The following is a 13,648-nucleotide window of genomic DNA, read 5'->3' as shown; positions in this document are numbered from 1 at the left end:
AGAGAGGGCTACAAAATAAGCAAAATAATGTTTTCAGTTATTTATTTCAAGAAAGGCATGTTACCTGATTCTTGATATTCTGGAGACAGGAAAAGATGTTGCCTGAATAGGAGAGTTCTAGGTGCCACAGCAGAGTTGAAAATTATAAGATAAGAAGGGGGTCCCAAAAGATGCTGGGTTTACCCCAAACATTAATTTAGAGGGAAGCAAAGTGAAGAATAAGGAAAAATTTTAGAATGCTACAAGAGGCAGACTGATGCAACACCATCAGAAAAGCACCACACTGAAGAAACTTTGGAAAAGGGTCTTTCAGTAAGAGAGGGGTGTGCGATGCCAAATACACTGGGAAACCAAGGCTCGGAAGCAAGACCAAAGTGTCTGCTTTGACAACAGAAACAGCAATATTAGAATGGAGCAAGATCAAAGGGAAACTGGAGACAAGGAAGACAGCTTGGAACGGGCTGAGGACTTGGAGATGGCAGGGCAAGAGGGAGCAAAAAGACAATCATACACAGCCACATGGCTTTTAATGACTCTCTGATTTGGCAAATACAGGAAATGTTAGTCTAGAGCAGCCAGAGTAACATTCTTGTAGTAATTGGGATAGTTGGTATGTGACGTATTTATAAATTTTTCAAAGTCAATTCAAGGGAGAGGCCAAGCCTATAAAACTGCATGAGCTAGTGAGATTTTGTCTTCTCTAATGATGGGTGTATCCTGAGGAAACGGCATTCTGCTCACATGGGGTATACTCTGTTGTCTGCAGTTCTGCAGGGAAGATAATTCTCTCAATGGCTCCATCATCCTCCGATTTATCCAGCCAACGGCCACAAGGGAACTTGAGGCACTGTCCCAGTGATGGGGCATCAATCTCCACCCATTCCAGAAACCAGCCAGTTGAATTACCTGTGGTTGGAGAGATAACAGTGAGTAACCCACAAAATCTTTACAGACAACAGCAAATGAATCATTGCACTACAGACCTCTGAGAAATAAATCTTCCTCTCTTTTGCCAATGGAAAAATAGAATAGATACCATAAAGATCATTGCAAGTGATTGTCCAGGTTTCAGGTAATGCGCTTTACATTTCTGTATGCGTCAGGTTAAACACGTGCACGTGGAAGTGCTAATTACTCCATCACTTGGATTAATTTGCCTTTGTAGTAAAAGAGAGGAATTATCAACAAACATGTCCCTTGGTGCCCCATAGGGAAGGAATGCACATGTCCTTCCCCTGCTTCCCTTTTTTTATAGCAGAGACACAGCCATGTCTGAAAAGCACCCAAGACTTGATGATCAAAAGAACAAAAATATTTACAAAGAAATGAGACGAGTCTATAGGTCTCACACGTGACAAGAAAAAATACAAAGTTTGGTGACGTGTGGGAAATCTCTCTAAAGATATGGCTGCAAAACTGAAGAGCCTCTTGCAGAGAGAGAGGTGGTAAAACCACCTGCAAGTTGCCACCACTGTGCTTTTATTGCCACAGCCACGGGAATGGTACTAGCAGCAAAGACAGTGGCAACAACAGTCAAAGTGACAGCAAGGATCTGTCACCAAAAGGTAAATTACATTTGGGGTCTTGGAGGCTGGTTATTTTATACAGCAATGTGCCTAATGCACTAGAAATACTACATTACAAAGCAGATTTTCTTACCTTTATTGTCATGGCCTATCTTGATTTTTTTCAGGTCTCCAATATCCACAGACTCCACTGTAAACTCATCTACCTTCCCACGCTCAAATTTGTTCTTGTTAATCTTTGAGGCCTTCAGGCTGACTACCCCTGTTGTGGCGATGCAAAAGGATATCGTTCAGCATGTGAAACAAATCCTCTGGGAACATCAACAGTGGAACGGGGGAAGTGCTTAAAACATAAAAAACGGCTTTTCATCTCAAGACCTGAGCTTTCTCCCTCCCTCTGAACCCAAACCTGTATCAACACCCGAAATATACAGAATTCCTTTCTTGAGTGATCCTCTGGCAGTGCCACAGGGGCGATGCTGTTGTGCTGTGTTCACAGCTGAAGAAATGGGTCCTACCCATCAGTTCCCTGTCACTCTCACGGGCATCCCAGTCACTGCACACACGGCTTGGCTGCTTCCAAGAGGATTTGCTCATCAGCTGATTAAATACTTCAGGGCCACTCAAAGAGGCAGGGGAGAGTTGAATTTCAGGAGCGTGCTGATTCATTGCTGAGGAAAGCAAATCATTCACTGCATTCACTACTCAGTAATGTAGTCCCAGTCAACTGTGCTGTTTCTATAATTGAAATTAAAGCCTTTAGATCAGCAGCTGGTGCAAATCAGCATCGCAAAGTTTGACAGTGATTTACAGCAGCTGGTGGTATGCTCCCAGTTATCACGATGTATGAGGAGACAGCGAGAACATAAAGTTGTACTAAAACAGGAGTGAGGGATGGGTATCGAGGAAACAAAAGGAATCCATGATCTGTCTTTTCAGGTATTCAGCAGAGAGGTGCTATCCTTTTCGATCACATGAAGCCATACCTGTATCATCTTTACTTCCATAGAGAGTGATGAAGACGTTGGCATCTGTCCCAGCATTCTTCTTGTCCCCAGTTTTCACTTTCACGGTGTATGTTGTTGATTTAGCTGTCAGATAAAATATCTTAATTTTAGAGTGTGAAGTCTGAGCAGGAATTAACTCTACTTTTCATTACATATGTGTGTTTGGATTGAGTTTGATTTTGACTGATCACAGCCCTGTTGTAATCTCTAATTCCTGTCGTATGCTGTGGTAGCTCCTGGGCTGAGCTGGGCAATCTGGTTGCAGACTCTTTTACTGCTCCAGTCATTCAGTACATTGTCTGCATATCTACAGATAAGAAATGTGCTCAAGCCTTCCCATTTGCTTCCTGGGAATCTCTAAGGCTCCTCTAAGCTGCCTCTGCCTGTACTATTTCATTAAAAATACTGCATTCCCCCCCCCCCTTTTATTCTAGTAGCACCAAATAATATATGTACATATAACACATACCAGAAGGTATGCGCACTTTAACGTGTACAGTTCATGTTCATGAGCACACCCTTCACAATAGCATCGTTAGGGAGGTTTCTATCGTGCCATCATCTAGCGAGCGCAGTAAGCTCATGAAAAATATGGAAAAGTCTAATATAGTCTTCACTGTGCTGCAATAACCTGCTCAAGACTTCCAAAACAGAATCTTTCCTCCACAGCTAGACACATGTTTCCAAGATGCTGCTCGGTCAGCAGGTCCTCCTGAACCAAAGGGCTAAACAGTTTGTGGAAATTCGTTGGTTATACAATTTGTGGAAATTGTTCACGTATTCAGAAGTATCTGAAAGGGAAGTTAGGGGGGAGTTTAAGACCTTTCACTGGCAGTGAAGCCAGTGGAAGCGTTGGGCACTCAGCACCTTGCAGCATCAGACCCTGGAGTGTCATTGCTCTGCGGTTACTGTGCAAAATTACGTACAAGAGAGGGAAAACTGTATCGGAGGACAACAGACACCAGCAGCAAGATGGAAAGTGAGATAAATTTAGGTCCCTTCCCTTTCTCTGGTCATGTTTGCTCTCCTCTCAGTTTCATGTTGAAACGTTTACCCATCCCAGTCCGCTATGTGAACTGTCTGGGATTAAGGCTTAGATATTAACAACGAATGTGCATGTCAGTTGAGAGACGATGACTGAACGTGTTACCCATCTTCTTATCTTTCTCACTTCAGGTCCAATCTTGCAAGATGACTAAATCACCTTAAAATTGGGAGTGTCCACTCCTTGCTGGCTGACACACACTTCACACGTCATTCACACCTGAAAACTTCATGGTTGGGGCAGAATTACTCACAGCCCAGCAAACACTAGCCACTAATACAATTAGCACTGCTAGTAACTTGGTTCCTTTTCAACCCCATACTGGAAGAAATACAAGGCTAACATAAACCTTTCTGTTCCAGGCCCAGCGTTGCAAGAGACTGGCCATCATTTTCCGAATCTTTCTTTACAAATGCTTCATCCACTGGGACCAGCTCCCTGACAATCTGACCGTCATCTTCCTCAACTGCTAACCACCGCTGGCAGGGAAAATAATACCTACAAGAATGACAGCAGCACCCAGCACTTACACAGGGCTTCACAGGCTTTAATAACAAAAATAAGCACAGGTCAGAGGCTACTTAAAGAAAATAAGATTACTCAAAGCTGAACAATACGTCTGTTTTGATCTTTGAGCTTCGGTATTGTTTGTGGGAGCTAAATCCATAAATAGATTAGCGAGCACTTACTGAAAAGTGCTGTTTCTGAGCTGTCAGCCCCGTACGATTGATTCCTTTTAGTTTTCACTCCCAGAAGTTAAATAACTTGAGGGAACCTCAGGTCTCCCGGGCATTTTACGTTTATGAAGAGGAGACCCATCTTGAGGTCCTTACCAGCAGTCCCACCCACCAAATCATTGCACAACTTTTAAGCATGCGACTTCAAGCATGTTCCAGTTCAAAGGCAAGCCTGAATTTCAGGTTTCTAACAGCCTAGGCTTTGCTCACCCAGCTGTCTGTGAAAATCATGGGAGTTTGCTTAGATCCAGACTTGCTTTTGGCCCAGATCTTTGCGTTAGGTACAAAAGACAAACAAAATGTCTACCAGAGTGGAGCCTTGAAAGGAAACATATGAGTGCAGGCTCTGCAAGGAGACCTCTCTGGAAGGAGAGTCCCTCCTAGGAGAAACAGAGAAAAACTGAAGTTTCTTTCCAAATACTGCTGGTTTCCTGACTGCACAGATGCTGGGGCAGCAAAACCCCACACAGAGGTACTCTGGAATGGCCTCATGGTCAGTATAACAGCGCAACCATCACAAGGCTCCCAAAGGATGTCTGCTCCCTGTGAGTTGGTGAGGAGCTACGATGCGCTTCTGCATCTCCTCTGACTTCCCGCGGTTCTGCAGGCTCCTGAGAACTTGCCCCCTTTTCTGACCGTATTAAAAGGGTGCGACAGGCTGCTCACGTGGTGCTCTCCTTGAGGTCAACAATCTCTACCCTCTCCAGGAACCAGCTTGGGCTAGCACCAGAGTTGTCGTGACGGATCCGCAGCTTCTTCAGCTCACCCAGATCAATGGCTTTGATGGTGAACACATCCACCTGCACAGGAGGCAAGAGGCAAATGACTGTGTTTCCCAGAAAAGGTGAAAGAAAGGCATTAAATGGCCAAGGGTAATCTTTTTTCCCCATGAAAACAAAAAGTGTTTGTAAGTCCCCCTTGTATTCTTTGGGTGGATGTACTAAAATAACTACGGAGCTGTGAGCTCTCCCGTTAACACTCATGCTTGGCCCCTACAAGGCAGTTACAGCCATGGAGCCGTACAACCCTTCACTCCTTTCTTTACCTCATCCCAATTTCAGCTTCCTCTAGGTTTAACTCATCTCTCCGAAATCTCCTTCCTTTCAGGCTTAGTATTTTCTCCCAGATTGAATCTGGAACTGGACACAAATGTATTGACTCCATGGAAACTCTCCTGTGCACCTCCATGTGCTTTATTTCAAACCACAGAATTTCTTCCTTTTGTCATTTACTACAACCGAGAGGTTCATTTATTAGCTATATTAGTGTAACACGATGGTCCTTGTTATCGCAATACTTTAAACATCTTAAAGTGATCAACTTGTTGGTAGACTTTGGGTTTCTATTCCCAAGAGCAGAAAGCGTTACATTTGCAGCTTGGAGCTCTTCCCACTGAATGAAGAAGCACGCGCAGGTTGCAGTTTCACCAGCGCCAAGCTCATAAATCACAGCTAACAGCTTATTTAAAAATCTTAGCCTCTTTTTTGTGATTGCAAGTTTTCCGCAGCTGCTTATTGTTTCCATAATTTTTTGTGATTCAAAATTATTCCTTGAACAATTCCTGGCTATAATAGTAGTTTGTTAATTGTTCATAAACATTTTTATAGCAAATATTCAATCTACAAGAGATGTTGTTTAATTGGACTGGATTATAATGTAATTATAGCACACTGTGTAATATTGCTTTTATTCCCTGACTAGTTGAGTAGAACATTTACAATCGTATTTGCAATCTAAATACTGACATACTTGAGCTGCCCCACAAATACTCTCCGATATTAATTTAAAGTCTGTGGTTTTCAGGTAATCCTGGCAGGAAACATTAGTAGCAGAATGCTTGCGGGAAGCAGATGCGAAAGGTGGTTCCAATGCAGAATTGATGTTTAGCTTATCATTCAAATGAATTTCCCCTGGAAAATGTTTTGAGGCATTTTGCTTTAAATAATACATTTAAGAAATAAAACACATCTGAGATTTAAGCTGAAAGAAGACAAGCCTTTCAAGGAAGAGACTGCAATGAATAGCCAGCATGATAACTGAGACAGCTCCGCCAGCCTTCTACTCGCTTGAGTGAGTTGAGTTCATGCATTACCTGGCCTTTTTCAAACTTGTTGAGGTTATTCGACCTTTTCAGCTGGCGCTCACCCGTGTCTCCTCTTCCTACGCCGTAGATGCTCAAGAAGACATTAGCATCCGTCCCAGCCCCCCACACGTTCCCAGTGAGCACATGGATTTCGTACGTATTCTCTGCAAGTAAAATTGCAAAGGCAGATCAGGAGGAGGCCAGAAATAGCCGTATTTCATCAGAACCGTGGCTCACCATGAAGGCATGTAGCTCAAAAATGCTGGCACGGTCAGCTTTAAGAATGATTTTGTCTGGAGTTTGATTGCATCTATCTTAAAACATGAGCAGCTACATCTTTCTCGAACCCTTGTCATTAACCATATAAATAGTTACAGCTTGCCAAACTCCCAGCCATGGTGGTAACTCCTGGGATTTGCGATCCAAGTGCCCCAGACAAGCCTTGGAGAATCCTACAGAAGTCCTTTAGGATACTCTCGTTTCAGGCTGTCTCCTCCATCCTCTGCCTTAGTTTAACCACTGTCCTCTTTCTCCCCAGAGCTGATCAACCAAACCACAGTGTAAGCTACACTGCAGGTCTGGGGCAATGGGATGGCTGAAGGGCCATAAATGGTCCCGCAAAGCACCACGGTGTGGTTATCGTCCTTCATGCAACTGCTGTATGCACACACGCACAAGTTTGCTCTGATATTTACCCTCCAGGGCAGATTCTCCATCAGGCACCAGCTCCACCACAAGCTCCTTGTCTCCTTCATCTTTAGCCAACCAGCGGTGTGCCACAAATGTATAGACATCCATTACTCCTTCCTTCTTGGTCTCCTCTTCTTCCTCCTCATCAGACTTCTTCTTTTTCTTCTTCTTCTTTTTATCAGACTCCTTCATCTTCGTGGCAAGCCGCTTCAGCGTGACACTTTCCAGGAACCAGCCATCCCCAATGCCTTTCCCATCATGGCCTATCCGAATCTTATAAATCTTGCCAACATCTGCAGCCTCTCTCTGCCACCAAGGGAAAGTCAGCACCCAGGAGGATATAAGACATCTTAACTTCATAAAGTGCATTCTTAAAAATGAGGAGCGTTGCCTCTATCACCCAAAACATCTAAGCAGGGTAAGATCAATTTTTTATGCAAATTTACCTTTATTTTTTCCTTCCTGTTTTATTCTTTCATACTTTCCATCACCAAAGCTCAGCTGAGCAGACTGAGCTGAAGACATTCAGAGGAACCATGGTGAGGATAAGAGCTGAATCCGTATTTACTGGGCTCCCTACTTCTCCATTGCTCACCTCACCAGTGTTGTCTCTATGTTGGCATTGAAAGGTAAATGTGCCAAAATATTGTACTAGTTTTTTTACAGATTCTCAGTGCCTGATGTCTTTTTTAAATGAATAATAAGATACATTTAATACTTAGCACAAGACATGAACCAAGCAAGAAGCAATAACGGTATAGTGAAAAGGCAGTGAACTTGGACTCGTATAACCTGATCTCTGACACCATGGGCTTGGACTGCCCTTCTCCTTCCTTCTCATCTGGAAAATTAGAAAAGTATTTTCTGACTTCGCTGGTGTGCAGAGAAGATACAATCATTAGTGATTACAATGCATCAGTGGCAGAAGGCTGTAGCAGTAAGAAGATTTCCATCTCTCTAGTCAATATAGCAGATACAAAACCTTGTTGGCTTAGATTATTTGTCTGGATTACTACCTAACGAAGCTGGATAGAAGGTTTTACTCCACGCAATCCTTCAACAACCAATGACTTGTTTCTGATGATTGCTTATGCTGTTAGGCAGTGTTTAAGTTATAAAACTTGCAAACATTTGCTTCAGGCTGAAATCTGGCAACTCGGCATATAAGATTTCAGTCTAGAAGCATTTTTTTCTATAGTAGATTAAAACAAAATCAATTGCACATAAGATGCTTATCAGAAAACTAAAATTGATCCAGCTGTCCTGGCATGAAGAATGTGTCTTTCCTTACAACGCTTTACCCTTAGATTTGCTATAATCATCCTGCATGCCCTGTCTATAAATGATGGCATTTCCTATTAGCATGTAGCTCACAGAATCTTATTGTTGCCCATATCTTACTGTAAATATTCATATCATGAAAGAGATAGAGGATCTGTCTACTAATGCTTCAGAGCTTCTACCTTGTGTGCTTATTAAAAAAAAATCACAGAAAATGGGCAGAACTTTAAAGTCTGGCAATAAAACACCTGAGAGAGAATGTACGCCCGGCTATGTAAACAGAACACTGTACATATGGCTTTATTATAAATCTGATCTTGGCTAATAGCTTTTACTCATAAATTTTAGAAAGCTTATTTCCTTTAAAATCAGAGAAACTTAATCTTAAAATTATAGAGTCTTAAAAAAGTAAGCATTTATAAGGTGCTAGTCATGTTAAATCCCAAAGAACTCATTAAAAATGGATAAACATCACTAACTCCATTCTATAAAGCAAGAAAGTGAGACAGGAGGAGGTGAACTGATCTCAAAAACACACATTACAAAACTGTGGTAAAGCTGTGGCTAAAGGCACCTCTATTTGGCCAGTGACAATCGGAAGGATACCCTGATCTTGACGATTCAGAGGACCTTCCATGGCTAGCTCCAAGTAAGCGCTTAACTGGGATGGGATGGATCCCACCTCTGTGGGACTGCAAATTCACAAGGAGACCAAGGCACCACCGTGCTGAGCCTTGTGCTGTGAGCACATACGAGAGAGGTGCCTTAAATCCTGCTTCCATCTGGACTCTGTGCTTTACTGTCCAGATGTTGGTATCTCCTGAGGCTATGTCAATACAGGAGGATGTGGTTCTGACATGCCCTGACAGCACATCCTGTCCTCGCTCTAACCCCGCATCAGGACAAGGGCTAAGACCATTCCTTTCCTCTAGACTTTGATTTCTCTGGATAGAAAACCCAAGCAAGCAAGCCAAAAAAGGACAGTGGTCCAACACAGCCAGCTCACACTCAGGAAAGGATGCCCAACCACACTGCGGTGCACACCCGCTGCTCAGCCTTGTCAGCCCACCATCTCTTGCTGGATTAACTAGATCCTGGCTTACACGCCTGAGTTATGTCTGAGGCTTTTCACCCCTGCAAATACTCTGCTTACTGTTGGGTTGCTCAGAAGCAGGTGCAGACTCTGCAGAATAAACCTAAATGCTGGCCAAACCGATAGCTGGAGGAGCGTGCTGTACTCCTCAAGCACCGTGACTCTGCAGTGCTCACTGAAGTAGTGTTACAGGCAATAAAATCCACGTTTACAGAAATTACAGCAGCAAACCTCTGTAGGGTTGGGATGACAACGTGTCCCTCTGGTTAAAGGCACGTGTGACCACAGGCAAAGCCAGGATTCCTTATATTCTGTATTTCCACAACTAGACAAAGAAAAGGGACAACAACATATGGTCAGGCCCAAGATATACGTTTAAGGTCTTTTGGGATTTAACATGAGTACCACCTTTGAAAGTAAAAGTAAACAAATGCTGCTATTAGACCATATTCTTCCATGACACCTTTGCTACCACTCCCTCAGAAGGTGAAAGTCACTCCACGAAACACAAAACTTCCCAAAAGATACACAAAACCTCCCAACAATATGGGTAGAGGACAGCAGATATCAACAGACCTGGAAATTTTGTTCAAAAGTCAAATTTTTTTTGTATAATTGAGCCAACTATTGTGTTGATGTCTCAGTTTTGGCTGATCGTTTCTTTCCCCTCATAGAAGTGGCAACGGCCACCTTCATCATACCTTGAAGATATCTGTGGCTCCCCGTTCAAAGTTGTTCGATCTGTTTTCTAAGGTGATCAATTCAGTTTTGCCAGTCTCGCCGTAAATCTGCATGAAGACTTTGGCATTGGTGCCTGCGGCCCGCACATCTCCGGTAACTACAGACACTTCGTAGTTTATCACTAGTCCAAAAATAAAGCAATTAAATCAGCAGAGAAGCTCAGATAACAACATTCCCGAGGGAGAGCAGGTTCAAAATTAAATTACCTTGTCTTAACAAATGACCACGTAGCTGACCATTTGCTCTTATCCAAACCAAATGTGAGATAACACAACTCTTCACTGAGGACTAACTTAATAGTTTTCCTTTTACAAGTATTAAGCCAGTGTCAGGGGGGTGCAAAATAGAGCCTTAAAAGGGAATTTCATTTCAGTATTAACTGTAGAGTGGTTACATTATCTCCTTAATATAATACAAGGGAAGGAGTTACACAGAGCAGAGGAAAAACACAACATCCTTTCTCAGGATCCCAAGGCAAATTTTAACCATAGCCTTATCTACTGATAAAAGTCAAATAGACTGTAGGGATTTGGTCCTTATTTATCAAACAGCTTTTCTCTTCCAGGCAATGGGGTAATACAGGCAGGACGGGACGTGTGCTGGTGCAGGACTGGGGCAGCGAGGCAGGTAAATGTGAAAAAAAAAAAAAGCAGAATGGACTGGTACTGCAATGAAGAACCACGGCACCTTGTGCTCTGTTACACTGCCCAGGATGTAAATTTTTCATACAATCCCAGGAAATGGAGATGGAAAACTCAGTAATGTTTTCTCAACTGTTTTAGAAAACTAAACAAGAGGAGAATAAGTTACTTTCCTCACCAACATAAGCTCTTTGGGACAGGGACTTTTTGGCTTTGGTGTCTACCACAGTGGTGTCCTGGTCCTTGCGAATGCTAGTAATACAGATTTAGTCCTAGCTGCAAAACATCATACATTTCTCAATGTGTCTCCTCTTACGTTTCTCAATAGGCACAATCTCACTTGGGTAGACCTCCACCTCCACCCTGCCATCAGCCTCATCTTTGTCGAGCCATCGGTTGCAGGGGAACATATACTGCCTTCCCTGGACTGGAACCGTGATCTGGACACTGGCCAGGAACCAGCCAGACCGAAGACCCACGTTATCATGTCCGATCAGTATTCGGTTGATCTTTGAAAAAGCAAACAAAAACCAAGAGGGTGGAAAAAAACCCACAACACAACAGAATTTACTTAATATATAAAAATCTCCCTCCCCTGGCACCCTGTTCTTCCAGCGTGTTCATGTAAATAATTTATATATGCATTTAACTATAAATTTAAACCACTCTTTGCATGCCAACACATACACTAGACTGCCAATGCCACAGTCTACACAAAATGTGTTTCTTAATATGCAATGTAAAGGTCAAAGATTCTTACACCACATTCAATCCCGAGTGTTATATTGATCCTGAATTCCAACACTTGCACGAAGCACAGAGCCACCTGCAATTAATTCTTACCTTCCCAATATCCATTGTATCTATAGTAAACTCATCCACTCGACCACGTTCAAAATAATTGCCTAGATCATTATCAGAGACTAAGAGAGCCTCTTTGCTGGAGTCTGCTTTTTCACCGTAGAGTTTGATGAAAACTTTGGAGTCTGAGCTGGCACCGGGGATATCTCCTGTCTTCACGCTGATGTGATAACTGACATCTAAAGTGAGATCAATGTACAAAACACAGACACGTGAGTGGCATTTCCAGTGCTCAGCCAGGCAATTGGTTTCAAACAGATATAGAGGAGGAGGGCTCCAGCTACAAACACAGAAAGGACTTTGCTCTTCCATTCGTGCATCTGACATCCTAGGGCCGCCCTCCATAAGATGTCACACCTTAGAGTTATTCACCAAAACATAAGAGATGCAGCAGTTACACTAATAAGCAGAAAATACTCTCCCTCTCACTGTTAAATGATCACCAACTTAGGCAAGTGAGGTGATTTCACTTTTTTTATACGTACAATTTAACTCAATAGCTTTGACTTTTTTTCTAAAACAAAACAAAAAGCAACTCAATCTGAGCTCTCTAAGCACTGTTTTCTAAAGAAAATTGTAGTATGAGAGCCCTGGCTCTCCAGAAAAGGACAGTGTAATCTTTCTGGTGATTTTCTTCTGGCAACACAAAGTTATTTGACAGAATTTACTCTACTAAAGCAATGGCAATTCAATATCCTTCAGGGAAAGCTATATAAGAAAGCAATTCTTAAACAAATCACGACATTAAAAATCAAAGTTTCTTTCTACATATATAATGTTGCAATTATTCTCTTTTATGCAAATTAATCCCATTCATAAACTAGGATTTAAGGGTCAGAGGCATTTCCCCCCCAGTGACCTACTGCAGCTTCTTGCATAAGAATGGCAAAAAAAGCCCAGTAGATTTACTGTGAACTGACATGAATTATTTAGTAGAATAAAGCAGGTAAATACATGCACATACAGCTCAAACCCAGAACTTTTTTCCAAGTTAAACTCACTTTTTAGCATTGGTGACTCCCCAGCAGGCACTAATTCTCGGACAATCTGACCATCATCTTCATTTTTGTCAAGCCATCTGGTTTACAAACAAAAGTAAATTATCTTCGAATAATTAGGACCTATTAGACCTTCCAAAACCTAGGCTGGCTCCACACACAGTAAAAATCCACACCATATTCAAAAAGGTATTTTTACAGAGCTCTGTATCTCTTAACTTTGCCGGAGGTTGACCAGACCCTACGGCAGTCACACTTTAGACCTCTGTTTTTCCGAGAAGAGAGATCACGAGAGCCCTGCTCGCAGTAGATAAGCATCTGCCGTGATGTCCATCTGTCTGGAAAGCACAAATTCTATAGCCACAAGTTATTCCCCTAAATAGGCCATCTCAGTCTCTTGAAAGCATTGACCTTCATTGACCAGAAATACTTGCAGCCTTTATTACTAGTCCCCTTGATTACAGCCTTTATAGTGTCCAAGTTACTAAACCCACCCCCCCTTTTTTTTAGTGTTTGCTCACTCTAGGTTATCATCACTTTTCCCTTCCTTACAGATAACTACATAACCCTTTTTTCTCCACTACGAAGGGGATGAATTATGTTGTTCCCATTTTCAGGGCTGGGTATGTGGAGGCAGCTGACACCAGCAAAAGGAAGGATTTCCTTAGTTTCTCAACATCAATTTAACGATCCAACTAGACTAATTAAGAGAAAGAGCTGGGCACAAAGCAAATTGTAGCGTGATCTCAAGGGAAAAAAATCTGAAAGGAAAATGGAGGGGAACCAATTGTTAATCTGGTAACCTTCACAGCTGCTCCTTCAGCCTCAGGGCTGAAGGAATTACAGCTCCAACCCCATCATACACCGCACAGCAACCGTTGTGCGACAACAGCAAGGGACCTGGCAGAGGTTTCTCACTTTCCGCTTCAAACCCAGACTGCTGCA

At 42.6% G+C, this 13,648-nt stretch overlaps 1 protein-coding gene across 1 annotated transcript in view; it reads right to left on the bottom strand.

Annotated features, from left to right (window-relative positions):
- LOXHD1 (lipoxygenase homology domains 1) overlaps positions 1-13,648 on the bottom strand; it is a gene marked incomplete at its 5' end in the record, with an annotated part of 100,799 nt that overhangs the window by 59,759 nt on the left and 27,392 nt on the right. The window contains 11 exons of the mRNA XM_009699881.1: positions 742-906; positions 1,660-1,788; positions 2,513-2,617; positions 3,928-4,076; positions 4,982-5,115; positions 6,408-6,562; positions 7,094-7,394; positions 10,164-10,324; positions 11,161-11,353; positions 11,688-11,884; positions 12,707-12,783. Coding sequence (XP_009698183.1) covers positions 742-906; positions 1,660-1,788; positions 2,513-2,617; positions 3,928-4,076; positions 4,982-5,115; positions 6,408-6,562; positions 7,094-7,394; positions 10,164-10,324; positions 11,161-11,353; positions 11,688-11,884; positions 12,707-12,783 — 1,766 coding nt within the window. The remainder of the gene's footprint in view (positions 1-741; positions 907-1,659; positions 1,789-2,512; positions 2,618-3,927; positions 4,077-4,981; positions 5,116-6,407; positions 6,563-7,093; positions 7,395-10,163; positions 10,325-11,160; positions 11,354-11,687; positions 11,885-12,706; positions 12,784-13,648) is intronic.

Source organism: Cariama cristata, unplaced genomic scaffold (assembly GCF_000690535.1).
Source record: "Cariama cristata isolate BGI_N322 unplaced genomic scaffold, ASM69053v1 scaffold2595, whole genome shotgun sequence".
NCBI classification, from domain to species: domain Eukaryota; kingdom Metazoa; phylum Chordata; class Aves; order Cariamiformes; family Cariamidae; genus Cariama; species Cariama cristata.
This window is presented reverse-complemented; position numbering and strand designations above follow the sequence as displayed.